The 15,525-nt window shown below is 31.2% G+C and overlaps 1 protein-coding gene across 4 annotated transcripts in view; it reads left to right on the top strand.

Annotated features, from left to right (window-relative positions):
- Positions 1-15,525, top strand: part of LOC129905316 (protein spire) — a 133,308-nt gene that overhangs the window by 76,265 nt on the left and 41,518 nt on the right. For 3 of the 4 annotated variants that reach the window (XM_055980768.1, XM_055980771.1, XM_055980770.1), the window contains exons 7-10: positions 5,903-5,932; positions 6,540-6,670; positions 6,976-7,087; positions 7,160-7,292. In XM_055980768.1, the coding sequence (XP_055836743.1) occupies positions 5,903-5,932; positions 6,540-6,670; positions 6,976-7,087; positions 7,160-7,292 (406 nt within the window). The remainder of the gene's footprint in view (positions 1-5,902; positions 5,933-6,539; positions 6,671-6,975; positions 7,088-7,159; positions 7,293-15,525) is intronic. The other variant, XM_055980769.1, reaches the window with a different exon arrangement.

The raw sequence follows: 15,525 nt of genomic DNA on the forward strand, positions 1-15,525 counted from the left end.
AAAGCATTAGTAAATAACAGAATAGCTATTCTATTATTTAATAATGTTAAGATCGTGCTGCAAACTAATGCCTTTCCAAATTAAGTCGGTGTTGTAAACCATCAGGGAGTAACAGAATAGCTTCAAGAAATCGCGCGATTTCTTGCACATTGGAAAGCATTAAAAAGTAACAGAATAGCTGAAAAATCGCGCGATTTTTTCAGCTATTATGTAACTTTCTAATGCTTTTTAATGTAAGCATCGTGCTGCACTGCAAACAAATGCCTTTCAATGTAAAGATCGTGCAGAAAACCATCAGGGATCATTGAAAAAAGCATTAATAAGTAACAGGATAACCGAAAAAAAACACAACATCCTTGAGGAACAATTTTAAAAGTTCCGTCCATAAAGATCATCCATCGGTTTGGGGTGATATTTCATTCAAGAAAAATTGGGGTCTTATTTCATTTTTCTAAAAAAAGTTCAAAACAAGTTGGGGCTTTATTTCATTTATTTTTGGGGCATGTTTTCATTTCGATGGGGCCTTGTTTCATTGGGGCATATTTTCATTATTAAAAAAATACTCCAAATTGGGGCCTTATTTCATTTTTTCTTTTGGGGCCTTATTTCCTGAGGCCTAATTTCGTGGAGCCCAATTGTACATTTAATAACTGCTCTTTGATTAAGTTATCAACACTTAGCTGCTTGGATGGATATTTTGACTCGAGAATTATTACTGATCTTGATCTCCCTGTTTCCGAGTTATGGCTCACAGTATTGTTTTTACATGCCTTGAATGATTGTCAACTCAAGATAGCACCAGTTCACTATGAAAAATGTTGCTCTCGACTAGAACCACGAACTTTGTGCCGCTGCAAAAGTCTGGAGTCATTACTAGTTAAAAACTGAATTACCAATTAGTTTTCCAAAGATATTTTACTTTCGACTGTTGAATGCTTAGATTTTCCTATTCAAGAATTCAAAATTCTGACTCACCAAATTTGTTTATTTGTATAAAAAAATTAGACATCAATTAAACGTCTGACATAAAAATCAGCATAATACATACTAAAATAAACCTCTTAGCAAATAATTACAGTTATTTCCTAAAAAACAACTCATTTATATGTGCTAAAGACTTTGGCAGACCAATATCAATTACAAGGTTCAACATTAATTGAATATTAGTGTTTCCTATGTCATAGACCGCCTGCCAATTATACCTCTTCTATATAATATAACCACATAGTTCCCTCTCTCTCTCTAACTATGTCCATCTATTAACGTCAGATTAAATCACTAACTAACATTTTACAAGTCTTCTCTTACTTATACGAGAGAGTAGTATAATATAGCATAACTGCACACAACGAACTGGACAAACGGACAAGTGCAGAAGTGATTTTCCTCCTAAGTTACTGACTGTCTGAGCGATGTGCAGAAATGCCACATTAATTATCACGTTAAGATCGAACGACGACGACGACGACGACGATCATGACGATGACGACGACGGACAAAACGTTGTAGTGGAAAATTACTTTCACTCTTGTGTTAAACGTTTTGAAACTCCTCCAGGGATTTCTATCAGTTTGACAGTACATATTGTGTCTTTGAGTATTTTTGTTGTTTTTTTTTTTCTTTAAACATAGATCACTCCTACAGTTTTCTAATAATTCAATCGATCTATTGGCCAGAAGACATTTGCGGGTATTCACTGTCGTCGTCACGAAGACCCCGTCTCGCGACCGATTATCCTCGATATTAAGCTGATAGCTTTCGATCATGCATGTCGTTTGGAATATAACATTCCAGACTTGCAATGAGCCTTCTTCGAAGTTGACCATTCGTTAGCATTGCCACTGGCTGTTCAAAAAAAACTATTAGCACACAAACAATCTTCGTAGTTTAAATGAACATTCGTCATGCACATTCAGAAGACTGCAAGTACGTTGTACCTCGGTTGTTGTGGAAATTCTTAAGTGACTTGCTGTAATGTCACATGAAACCCAGCTACAAGTTTGACAATGGGGAAACAAATTTTTGTTTGCAATTTTATTGTTTGACAGAGGATTGAAATTCTAGTCCATCGAAAGAAGTTCCATTCAATTTTGTTTAAAAAGATTTTGTTGGGTCAAAACCATTTCTTTTGGTAATTCTTTGCAACCAAATTAAATTCCAAACCATTACCACTGGCAGTTAGCTGAAAAGGTCCACGGCGTTAATTAATGGCGAATTCTTTACGTAACGGTTGCTGGTTATAACTTTTATGGAATTACAAAAATTTTTAGTGAAGATAATAAAAGAAAACATCCTGACAAGGTGACTTCAAGTCACTATAGTAATCATTACTTCAATCAGTTGAAGACAAAAAAAAAAAAACAAAAAACAAACACAAGGCCGTATCAATGCCGGCTGTTTTATAAATCGAAATACCAGCTAACTTGATGCTTGTAAAATTGATATCACAGCAAAAAACATTGCTTCTTCTGTGTCTTTTTTTTTTTTAGCTCTGATGGTGATAATTATTATTACTCTGGCGAGAGAGCGAGAAATGTTAACAACGAAAGTTTATGTCATAAGAAATTTTTTTATATTTTATGTGTATTTTTTTTAATGGCCCGATTCGATACTTAATATCTGTTGGGAGTCGTAAAAAAAAAATTATGTCTGCTTTCGATTTTTTTTTTTTTTTTTGTATTTTTTTAATAAGTTTATTGAACTGTCAAAAGTCTAGAGAGTGTTGATTGGGAGATATTTCGCACAATAAATGATTTCTTTTCCGGTCAACTATTGATGTGAAGAATAAAATGAATTTTGTATCAAAAATAAGTAAAAGCTGATATCATTTTTTTCCATTTAGAAAATGACTTTTTATAAAGCGAAATAACACAAAAGTATCAAAATAAGATCTAAAGTCAAACGGAAGAAATAAATTGCACGACTGGGGTCGCACGTACTTGCTCTTATGGTAAAAGTTACTCTAATGTTAAAGTTTTTTATTGAACAAAATTAAGGAAAATTTGACATTTTCACGGAATTTCGTTAGTGGTACAAAAAAAAATAAAATCCGTTTTTATAAATAATAAAATACCGTTTTAAATGATCTTTTACAAAAAAACAAAGTATGCCATTTTATTTCTAGTATAAAAAGGAATTTTTAGAAAAAATTTTTCGAAAATCGTTAGAGCCGTTTTTTTAAAAAATAATTTTTTATATATAAAAATTTTCTAACATTTTTCAAAAAAAAAGTTGATATGCAAATTTTGAATAAATAATTAATTTACATATAAAAACAAAATTTCAAATTTTTTCACCAACTCGTTTCCAAAAAATTGATTTTTCAAAAAAAAATTTTGAAATATTTTTTAAAAATCCAAAAATGTGGTTTTTGAAAAATTTTAAATTTTTTTAAATAATGATTGATTAAACGTTTCTGTATTAAAAATTTGGTCGAAATCTGTTATGTCGTTTATGAAAAATTCATAAATCAAAAAAACCGTTCTATGGCAGGTACCGTTGATAATGGTACAAAAAATATTTTTTTTATTGTCAAAGAAGGTTCTTATCTGTAACAGTAAGTAGAAAAATTTTAATCAAAATCGTTAGAGCCGTTTTTGAAATAAATCAACTTTTCTGTTTCCGTTATATGACAGGTACCGTTAGTTTTTGTCCTAAAAAAAAAACTTCAATTTCTCCTCTAGGGAATCACTCAAAACTGTTAACTACCAAGTTTAAAGAAAATCCCTTCAGTAGTTTAGGATGTAGCTCGAGGTTCTTACAGACAGACAGACGGACAGACAGACAGACAGACAGACAGACAGAATTGCCGGACCCACTTTTTTGGCATTCTCCATCATCGTAATGTCATGTAAAATTGTTATCTCGAGTTCGATTTTTTTTACGAATCCTAAACTTGCCCTATAGTACCTATATCGCAAGTAAAAAAAATATCTTATGCAGAAAAAATAAGGCTCAAAAGTCTATTAATCAAAACAGCATAGGTTTTATTAAAGAGGCAAACTTTTCAAAACATCATAGAAACATAGCGGCTTGCTTAAGCACAGGGATTAGAAGATGTATTCCAATAGTGTTTCCAACAACCAGAACAGTGTATAAGCGTTTAAAGAAGAAGAAGGAAGCGTGTATAATAACAGGACTATTCCATTCGCCTGAAAATGAAAAACTTACGAGATCTTTTGATTGGGAAACCGACGAAGTTACGAATACGAGAGTTACGGGCGACAGAGTTACGAGCGTCAAAGTTACGCGAAACCGAAGTTACGAAAAACTAGAGTTACGAATTCTTAAGTTATGTTAAGCTATGACATGTGATTTTTGGGTTGGCAACAATTGCGAGGAATGATATGGAATTATGGAAATACAAACAAAAGATTAACATTTTTCTCATTGGTCAGAACTAAATGAGTAAAGCGAAATGGGTGTTATTTAATCTTGTAAAATTTTGGTTGGATAGGTCAGGTATTAATTGATGATAAATACTGAAATTCGTTGTCTTTTTAAACTCAATTATTAAATTTTAACATATACATCAACTATAGTTGACAATACCAATTGGGGTGACAATCTTCTAACGACCCAAAACATAAAATTGGGCAGGTACATAAATATGACACAAAAGACCTGCCCATATGGCAAATATATAGGTATACTAGAATTCTTTTTATTAGGTGGGGTTTTTGTTTGATTTTTAACTTATACTGTGTCAAATAAATAAACAAGGAATGGGGTTGTTTTTTGCATAAAAAAATTAAACCACACCCATTTTCCTTAAAATCTATTAAAATAACAAATGAGAATCGATATTCTCTTATTTACATATGTTTTCATACTTCCATATCGTTCCTCGCAATTGTTGCCAACCCAAAAATCACATATCATAGCTTAACATAACTTTAGAATTCGTAACTCTAGTTTTTTGTAGCTTCGGTTTCGCGTAACTTTGACGGCCGTAACTCTGTCGCGCATAACTCTGTTATTCCTAACTCCGTTACCATTTCCTTTTGATTCTATCGAACAAACCAAAACTAAGTGAACGTCTTTAATCGGTACCTACAATTGTGAATTATTACATGGCAAATTAACGATTATGGATCAGTTCTTTTCTTTTTCTGAAAACCAGCTTAAAGTTTTAAATTAACCAGCTCTTAAACGACGTGAATTTTCTAAAAAAAATTCTGATATGTCAAGAGATTAAATAGAAATCTTTACGTAGTGGATAGAGGAGTTATACCTTTCTCTATCACGTAGTAGTGGAGCTCATGATGACTGAAATTAGAGTTAAGAGTTCCAAAGTTCCATCAAGAATCATAAGTTTATATCTCTGTGGCCCAGTGGCCCACCTCTCAAGAATAAAATCCTACGCAAGCCATAATCATAAACGATTTTCATAGGTATACATATATTTGAATAAACAGCTTTTAATGTGTTTTTCGTTTGAAGTGTTCTCAAGACCCAAAAGTACCCTTTTATACCTCCGACATTGAATTCTCTTTTACAACTGAAAAATCATAATTAAAAACATTTTTATTTCGCTCAAAGTCACCACTAAAAGTTACCGCTGTTTGCAATTCTTTAATCAAACCCAAGGTTATATTACGTATACAACTTATATGCTTTTATATCCCTTTTGTGGATTGATATACCCTCGTAACCTAAAAAAAATACCACACATTTCGCCTTAGCAAGGCTAAAATGTTAGATTGATATGTTGACATTGTTTGTTTATTTTTTGTTTTTATCCAAAATTACCACCATAACTTTTTTAAACATTTTTTTATATTCTTTATATTTTTTTATTTCTTTACAATATTAAACCACACACCGACACCTTCATAAAAAACCAATCAATTATGGGTCACATAATTGAAAACCAAAAAAATTAAAAAAAAAATTAATAAAGACTGAAGTGGAAATTTGGAGGGCAGTTCAAGTACGATATATAGAAAAAAAAATCATATCTTAATAATTCAATTTCATTTGTTTGTTTGAAAGATACAAAAAAATTATATAATTTCTTCTTATTCAATTCTGCATTTTGATAAATTACAAAAAAAAAAATTATTAGAAAAAAAATGCCATTAGCTTACATCAAATGATAATTTTTTGTTTCGTTAAAAACTTGTGATGTGAATGCGAATTTTTTTTTTATATAAAAAACCTCATGATTTGTTATATCTTTTTTTTGTTTGTTTAATGTTACTGCAGTTAATTCAAAAGTTAATCTTTATGATATGCCATTAGGTTAGTAGAATATTAAAGAAAAAAAAAAAAGAAGTTTAATGCCCAGCAAAAGGCACCATCTTATGATTTAAGACTTATAAGTTGATTGTTTATTATTATTTATTTGTAAAGAAATTTTTCTTCCCGCATGAGAAGATGGCTTCGGCCTGGCATGTTGTTGCAAAATATTTTTTTGTTAATGTTTCCGTTGATGATGGTATCATTTACGTTAATGGACTGTTTGCTTTTTTTTTGGTTGTTTAATATCTCCAATAGAAGTTAATGTTTGTTTGTTTTGTTAAATCTTTTTTTTTTAGGCAAGATTTTGGGTGCAAGTTGTTGATCAACTTAGACGAGGTGTGAGGCTGAAGAAGAATGAATTTTCAAGGACACCAGTTGAATTTGAACTGACGCCTTACGAAATTCTTATGGAAGACATTCGATCAAGGTAAATAAAAGAATGATTTTTTTATTTTAAAAAGTTTTCACGACTTTCCAACAAAATTCAAAAGAGAATTTTAAAATACTTAATTCAATTGAGCTCGAATTTTGTTTGTTTCGTTGCTAAGGTATTGATTTTTTTTACATTTCTACTCAGCAATCATTAAAATAGCGACAAATTCGGTATAATTCGATTTATTCGAAACATTTTACATTCAAAAGCTAATTTGATTCAATTATTTAAATGAATGGAACAGAATTTAGCTTTTATTTTTATATCTCTTTTAATTTTTTATTTTTTGTTCTGTATAGAAAGTACAATTTGCGTAAAGTGATGGTAAATGGTGATGTACCAAGGCGTGTGAAAAAAGATGCTCATGCTGTGATATTGGAATTTATAAGGTCACGGCCGCCATTAAAGAAGGTAAAAAAGGAGTCAAATAGAATACAATTTTTCATTAGAATAAAAATGTATAATTTATTTAAAAAAAAAAAGGCCTCTGAGCGTAAATTACCACCTCCGATTAAAAGAACTCCATCCCCAAGGGAACAACTAATGGACTCCATCCGAAAAGGGCGAGAATTGAAGCATATACAACCTCCAGCACCTTTGAGGCTAAAAGATCGATGTAAGTACTTTTTTAAATGTTATAAAAATATTGGATTTTATTTATTGGTAGATCTATAGGTTAGAAACTAAATGGAATTTATGTCAAAAACGAGAGTAAAGCGAAACGCAATTCAATTCCTGAATTTATGTACATCAAATAAATTTGTATTCAAATTATTCCAATTCAGGAGCTGTTATTTTTGACTAAGTTGTTAATGAAAAAAAAAAAAAACCAATTTAAATGAATTTTATATTGGCAAATTTAGTCTTAATAAAAATTGCATTATTTAAGATGAGCTCAAATTCGGCTATGTTAGTTTAATACTTTGCCAAATATTGAAAAATTATTTTAAACGAAATCTAAATATTTAAGTTGAACATAAAATATTATTCTTATAATTATTTTCGAAAATTATGATTATTTTCGAAAAGGAAGCATAAGGTCCAACGTACATTTCAACTTTTATAAAGCCTTATAGATGCTACTTAAGGGTTTTTTAAAAGCTGAAATGTTATTTTAGAACCCTATTTAGAATCTATTTTGACAAAACTGATTTCTTTTGGAACCATAAGTACATGATTTCTATTTGATTTGTTTTACTTAAAGGCATCAATTTATAATAATGCCTCACCAATCAAAAATCACAATTAACTATTGCCTATCGTACTAAGCTATTTATTAAATAGTCGAGGAGATATATTTTTTTACTTGAACGTTTTTAATACTAACCTTGGTGAAAAAAATACGGGGAATAGTTTTAAAAAAAATATTTTCAGGTATGTGGTAGGCCTTGCTAAAAGGAAGAATACTTCCAATAAAAAATTAACTCATAGAAATTTGCTTCAAAAAATGTTACTCATACACCACAGTGACCTTTAAAGCTAAAAATGAAAAATTATGTATGCAAAATTTGTTTCCAATGTAAAAAAATAAATTAATAAATCTTGGCCACATCTATTTACTCTTGTGGTTCGAGTTATTAGCCAAGTATTTAAAATTCAAGCCTCTGGCTTAAGTTATCAAAAAAAAAAAATTAACAAAATTCAAGTGCAAATTTTTTTTTCGTTATTTTTCTATTTAAAAACACAATTTTGTTAGAATTAGATAAAAGTTTATTTACCCAAAATTTCATCAAAATCGTTAAAGCTGATTTCGAGAAAATTTCAAAACTTCAAAAAAATTATATGGGAGGTACACGGAGAAAAAAGAAATGGTAAAAAAAATTGAATTTATATTAAATTAAGTGGATTTCTGAACTATGTCATCTTCAAATAAGTGGACAAATTTGGTTTTGCCACAAATTGTGGTTGTCTTGGGACGACCTTAATCAAGCTATTGAGGTGTATTTCACCATTTTTCTCCACACCACTCAGCGATAAACCAAAGAATTAGAACAAAACTGAATCGTGAATGACTTTGCCGGTCAGCCGTTTAGTGCACCCTTAGCAGGTAATAAATGGAAGGTATAAGTATTAAAAAAACAGTTTTCTCAATGGAAAGGCGGCATTTCCTATTTTTAAATTCTACTGATCACTAAATAATGCTAATAATTTAGAAAATGTTACACAAAAAAACAATATTTCACAAAAGCGAAGAAAAAGTTACACATACACCACAGTGACCGTTTAAGTATAAACTTTTTGTGTTCTTGGCTATTTTAATTGATTAAGTAATGAATGTGTTGTGTTTACAGAACGCCGAATTAATATTTATTTATTAAAACAGAAAAGAAAAGCTTGACATGTCCAACTGTAGGAGACTTATAAAACGTACCTTCTTAGTCTTCCTCCTATATGCGTTTTAGTTTTAAAAGTATCCTTCAGTTCAATGAATTTATTGGTTGTTAATCGTGCTAGCAATAATGCAAACTACAATCAGCAAACTCCTTAATCGACATTTGAATGGTTTTCTTCTATGATTTCATTTTTTCACAATTTATAAAGTCTTGAGAACTCAAGGCCAGCAAACATTTAGGTTGAAGACAAAAAAATATTGAAGAAAAAAAAACCGTTTGTGTGAATTTTGTAACTATTACGTCCACAGCTTCTGTTCAAAGTAAAAGTTATTAGTTAGAAAAATTGAAAGTTCTTCAAAACTACCAATGAACTTTTCCCTTCCTGAAATGTTAAAGTGAATTAAGAGACCTACCGACACCTTAATAATTCCTTCTTTTAAATCATTCCCTAGTCACTCTCATGGACATTAATTGACTCCTTAAATCATTCATTCACAATATTTAAACAAATACAATGTTTCTAGATCAAACATTACCAAATGACAACTTTCATTACAAAAAAATCAAAATAAGTCTGGAACACGAGTTTCCTTTCATTTTCACTCTAAATAGCAAAAGTTTGTATATCCATCCACCATTTACCCAATTTTTTTAAAACCGTGTCCCTCGAATTTCATGCCACATCGAATCCAATCACCATCACATCTTTTTTTATATTCAAATATAAAGCCTCTGTCGTCTTAGCTTAGGCTTAGATCGTGCGACTGTCTTTTCCCATCATCAGATCAGTGTGTCAGTGTAGCATCGCGCCGAGGCTGCTTTTCAATCTAGTTGGTATAATCTACTCTCACCTAAGGAGCCACATTGGAGACAGCAGCGGTCATTTTCCTTTGGGCCAAGTATATAGATGATGTCTCATGAAAATGATCTATACCCAAAGATACTATCGAAAGACGCAGCATTTAATGGGCAAATAGTGTATACTTGTTTCTGGGTCATCGTCGGAACAGGTTGCTTCTATCATCGAAGACGACAACTTGTCGGTTGTCGTAGTCGCTGTACATTGCTTCGCAGATCAGAACACAATGTGAAAATTTAATGAATTAAATCGCAGCTATAACTTATGGTTTTGCGTGTAACGACTAAGCATAGCAACGCGATGATAAAAACGACATTTTCCCAGTTCATAAATTTTACGAGACTTTGCATGTGATCATAGTGATCAGCTCTGATCAGTGATCATGCCGCCTCGCCAACGATCCGCTGTCTTCTTTCGTTTTCAGCCTCTGCTGCCGCCGACGGACGAACTCGCTTTCGAGAGGCATGTCTTCTAAGCTGGTTGTCGTCGGTCGTCTTGGTATCGTTTCGTTTTCACTTGTAGGATCTGCCATCGAAACGGACATTCCACTGAGGTGGGTACTGGGTATGCGACGAGTACACCTATAGAACTCGATTTGGTGCTGCACACAAGCCTTGTTAGTCTGATTCCGATGGAAGATTTGTTGAATATAAATTCGCGTTCCCTCTGGGGTTTTTCGGCTGATAGCTTTCTAAATGCGCGCGCACACACTCGAGCTCTTATGTGTGCTCCCAAAGTGACCACGAACTCGTGCATTTTCCTAGGAGCTAGGAGTTTCACTCACCATCATCATTATCATTGAAGAGGAAAAGAATTTCATTGTTGCAATATGTTATGGGACACATGCAATCTGCCTCCTTCTCCTTGTCGGTTACTCCTATAGTCATTCTATAAAAGCAACAAAGAAGGAAGAGAATATTGCCTTAGAGATGATGTCGGAAAGATACCTCTGGACCAAGTGAATATTTAGAAGGAAATTATCTGGGGACACATTTCTGTTAGCAATTTCTATTTCTACGAATCTAACAAACAGTCAGTGAAATTGCTCATGCAAGACTAAGACCAAAGCTAGGCAACGACAACGACGATAACTACGACTACGACAGCAATGGTGACTATGATGTGCCTTGTGTGTCCTCCTCTTTCCAGCGATAAAATCAGCTTTGGAGTATAATTTTACTAACTAATGATGCTGATGGGATTTGGATTTGGAGGAGGTCGAACCTATAACCAAGATATGCCGCCAATTATTGTTTATTTTTCTTTGGCGGCATACAATAAAAGACAGCATTTTAAATACCATTTATTCAGGAAGTTGCACCTTGATTGGATTTATGTAATTGTGGGTTATAGACAAATAGAAAAACACAAAATAAAAGGGATTTTTTTCAATTTGAATTTTGTTGAAAAAAGTATGCAAGATGTTTGTTTGTTTAGACTTTTGGAAAGAAAAGTTTGGAAATTGTAGTATACTCGCAGGCGATTTTGTTCGATACAACAACCGTAGTTTTGTTTGAGTATGCGACAATAAAAAAAAAAGCTATGAATTTTGTATTCTGTTGTTTGCTTATTGCGGTATGAAATTAATTGATAAGTGTTGCCGTGTCGAAGTGTTCTGCGAAATTTTATAATCTTAAAAATTTGTTTTAAAAAAAAATGTAGGAGTATTTTTGAATACAAGTTTATTTTTTTTTTGATGTGATAACGTCTTATAAATCGATGAACCATGGCAGCCACCACAAAAAAGTGACGCCAATTTCTAACGTTACACTCTCGCACTTTCGCAGTGCGGCAAAAAATTTCAGTTAAAAATTAAAAATGAACTATTAGAGATACAAAAATCTTCTATAGCTTATTTGAAAGATAATAACCTAAAGCTTAATCCAAATAAAGGATTTTTAAAAATTCCGTCATTTAATAGGGTAAACAGGGGTAAAACGGAAAAATGAAAGTTGGGCTAAAATCTAAACGCGAAGTCGTAGAAGATTGATTTTTTTTGCTGTAGATAGATGAGATTAATTTAAGGATAACTGCATTTAAGAAAAAAATCTAAAAAAAATTTTTGACAATTCTAAAGATGCCAGGTGAAAGATGAGGGAAAAAAATTAGGTGTCTAGTACGGAACACTCTGAGTATCGAAATATGAATTTTTGAAAAAACACCTTGTTTTTAAAGGCTTTTTTTGGGTAATTTTTGATTTTTAGCTTTTTTTTTTTGGAACATTCAAAAAATCTCAAACTTATAAGACTAACTTCTCTTGTAGGCATCTTTGAAATGAGATTGATACTTCATATGAAAGATGAAATAATAAGCTTTCACATGGTATATATTTTTTATAGGTTGTCAAACAAAAAAACTGATTCCATAGCCTGAGAACATAAAAATAAATGTTTTTTTTTCCTTTTTTTAATGAAATCGATATATATATTTTGAGCTAAGACAATAAGCTTTCAGATGGTATAAAATTTTTTATAGATTGTTAGGGAAAATAGGATAATAACATGAGAAGATAAAAATTCATGTTTTTTTTTTTTTGCTATATTATATTAAAAAGGTTGTTTTCAATAAATTATTTTTATACTTTTTGCGCATTGTAAAAATTTAAAAATGGTTTTGATTCTTAAGAAGAAATACTTGGCTTTAAAATTGCATAATTTTTTTTTGTAAGCTTTTCAAATAAAAAATTAATATAATGAAAAAATAAAAAAGGTATTTTTGTTTAGCTTTTTCTTGTAAATTATGATTGTTTGAAAAAATTAAACGCTAAAATTGACTCATTTTAAACAAAAGCACATAACCTGTCCGTAAACCGGCTTTACAGACAACCTGTTTTTTTCAAAATCTAAGTTATTGTTGGAAATTTATTTGAGAAGTCAAACAAAAGTAGTAGGAGAAGAAGACCGAAAGTATACGAAAGAAACTTTAAACTAAAGAATTAACTTTTGTAACTCAAATTAAGCCAAAAGACTCTGAGAAGGATTGTTGCTTCAAAAGATATCTCGAAAACATGTGATATTATTGCAGAAAAGGTTTTCAGATCTCGAAAACAAAAAAGTTAATTTACAAACAGAAAATGTTTGATGTCTCTGGAAAACGATGGTTATTGATTTAACTACGATTCAAAAATAGATATGAAAATATTCCAGTCAAATGATAACTAAAAGTTGAAATATTTCTTGTAATTTTTAGTGGTTTATTCAAATTAAATCTAATTGCAGTGCAAAGCATGAAGTTATAGTTGTAAAATAAAAAAAAAAAACAAAAACTCACGGCAAATATTAGAAATCTCTGAAATAGGAGGAGTACGTGAAGTATTAAATGTTGCTGATAATGATACAGCTTTTTCATACAAAAAGTAAGAAGAGAAAACTCTAATTAATTTAAACAACAAGAAATTTAAAAATACAAAAACATAGGTAAATATACTATGTATATTTCTTTTTCTTTTTTTATTAAAAAAGAATTTAACAATGAATTAAAATAAAATTTATTTCTTTAAAGTTATTTTTGTAACAAAAGTAAATCTTATTTAGGACCGATTTTTCAATCTTCTAATAAACAGTCAGTTAACTGTTCGACGAATAAAGTTATTAGGCTAATAAACAATCAGATAACAACATTGAATTTTTCAATCAAGAAAAATCTATTCTATAGAACAACAAAATTCCTAGAAATAAGCTGTATCTGACAGTTAAAAAATTGGCCCTTATTCAGATTTTTCTTCCAGTGTTGTTTTTGTTTTTTTCATAAATGTTCTTATCCATAAAACTTGGTTTCAAAATTATTTGTTATTTAGACCTAACGACTAGACAAATAATAGATTGCAGGCAATTTGTTTGAAAACCATTCTTCAGACGTTCAAAAAATGCTCACAAAAAGTTGTCTTAAGAGGTGTTAACTCTTTTCTCAAACTGACCATTTAAACCAAAAGGTTAAAAAAAAAAATACCTTACCATTCCCATAAAAATATATTCTAAGCACTCAAGAAAAATAAAAACAATTTGGTGACCAATATTTCTGACTTTCGGGGGAGAGTGCAATGCATCCTATCTCTCATACAAACATTCTTTGAATTCCATATATTACAAATCTCACTGGGTAAAATTTCTTCAGTACTTTTTACTACTAACTTACTCGTGCATATTTTTCTCATTTCCAAATCATCAATGGCAACACTAATCAAAAAAGAGCTTTTTCATATCTACCCTCAATTTTTGAAAGAGAGTAGAGAGAGAGTATTATTAAATATTGTGAATAAAAATGAAACACGAAGAGAAGAAGAACTCAAAGAAAGTTACATTTCCATCACCATTCCATTACCAAAGAAAAAGTCGTTTCGATTGGTTTGCTTCAGAAGAAGCCCCTACCTATACATCAAACATGTAAAAAGACGTTAAACTAAAAAAAAAAAAAGAAAAATAACGAAATAAAAAAATATCATCCACCCTGAGCCGTGTAATATTTGTTTATAATGAATTATTCATAAGGTGTTTGTCCTCTTTCCAAGGTCGTTTTAAAAAATTACATCCACCTTTTTCGTTTTCGATAAAAATTAACGGTTCGCTTAATTTTTTGTGATAAGGTTAAGTTGAGTTACAGAGATGGGTATGTCCTTCTCGGTAAATTAATAATGCATCCCTTGAACTTATATTTACTGTGTTGGTGTGTGTGTGCATCCAATCAAAGTTTTCCCTTAATTTAATTAAAGCGAGAGTGGTGATTTTGCAAATTTATTTGTAAATTTTACATTTACTCCGACTTTGTGTGAGTTATCAGTGAGAATTGTAAAGTTAAAGAATAAAATATGGAAGCTATTAAAGGTGAGTTTTTTAAAATTCAGTCATTGGCACTAAAAATAAGGGAAAACATTTTTATTGAGATAGCTTAATTTGATTAAGAAAATGATCCCTTTCAAATACGAATGTGTACGTGCCGATGATGACTTCAGCTGTCACACGTGCTTCTCCCCAGAGAGGCATTTTTTTTTCTTAATCAACTTAGATGTGACAATTCAACCACCTCCCCTCTTTCCTCCTTATATCTATGTACAATATTTCCACTGGATTGATTGAGGAGCCTTAAATAAGAGATACAAAAGTATCAAGGGGGTTTTACCCGGGCGCCACTTTCAATCATCTAAATAGAGATGGAGCAAAATTAATTTTCAATTTCCTTTTCAACTCGCATTCGGAAATGAAAAGTAGAAAAAAAAAAATGGAAAAATAAAACTAAAAAATCCAATATAATCCACGCCAGGAACCTGAAGCACCACTCTGCAAGCAAAATTAAGTTTCCCAGGTAGAGAGTAGGTAGGCAAGGTAGGTACCCAAAGGTAGAATTGCAACAATATCTGAAGCGTAATGAGGTTAAGTCGCCATCACACCATTTCTATCGTTGTATTCTATCGCATAGAGTTCGTGAGCCTTCAACAACAACGTTGGGGTCAAATCGGGCTAAAATTCAATTGACTATGAACCATCATCATGGTGCTGAAAGAAGGACTGGATTCCGTGGAGATATCATTTCGTTCGTAGAGCGAACTTCATCAGAGAGGACTTAGATAAGATATACTTCAGTTGGCCTTCGTCGTTACCGGAATTACAAGTGGTGAAAGTCGTCGAAGCAAACTATCATTAAATGGTCTTCACTTTAGCCGC

The sequence above is a fragment of the Episyrphus balteatus genome, chromosome 1 (assembly GCF_945859705.1).
Source record: "Episyrphus balteatus chromosome 1, idEpiBalt1.1, whole genome shotgun sequence".
Lineage (NCBI taxonomy): Eukaryota > Metazoa > Arthropoda > Insecta > Diptera > Syrphidae > Episyrphus > Episyrphus balteatus.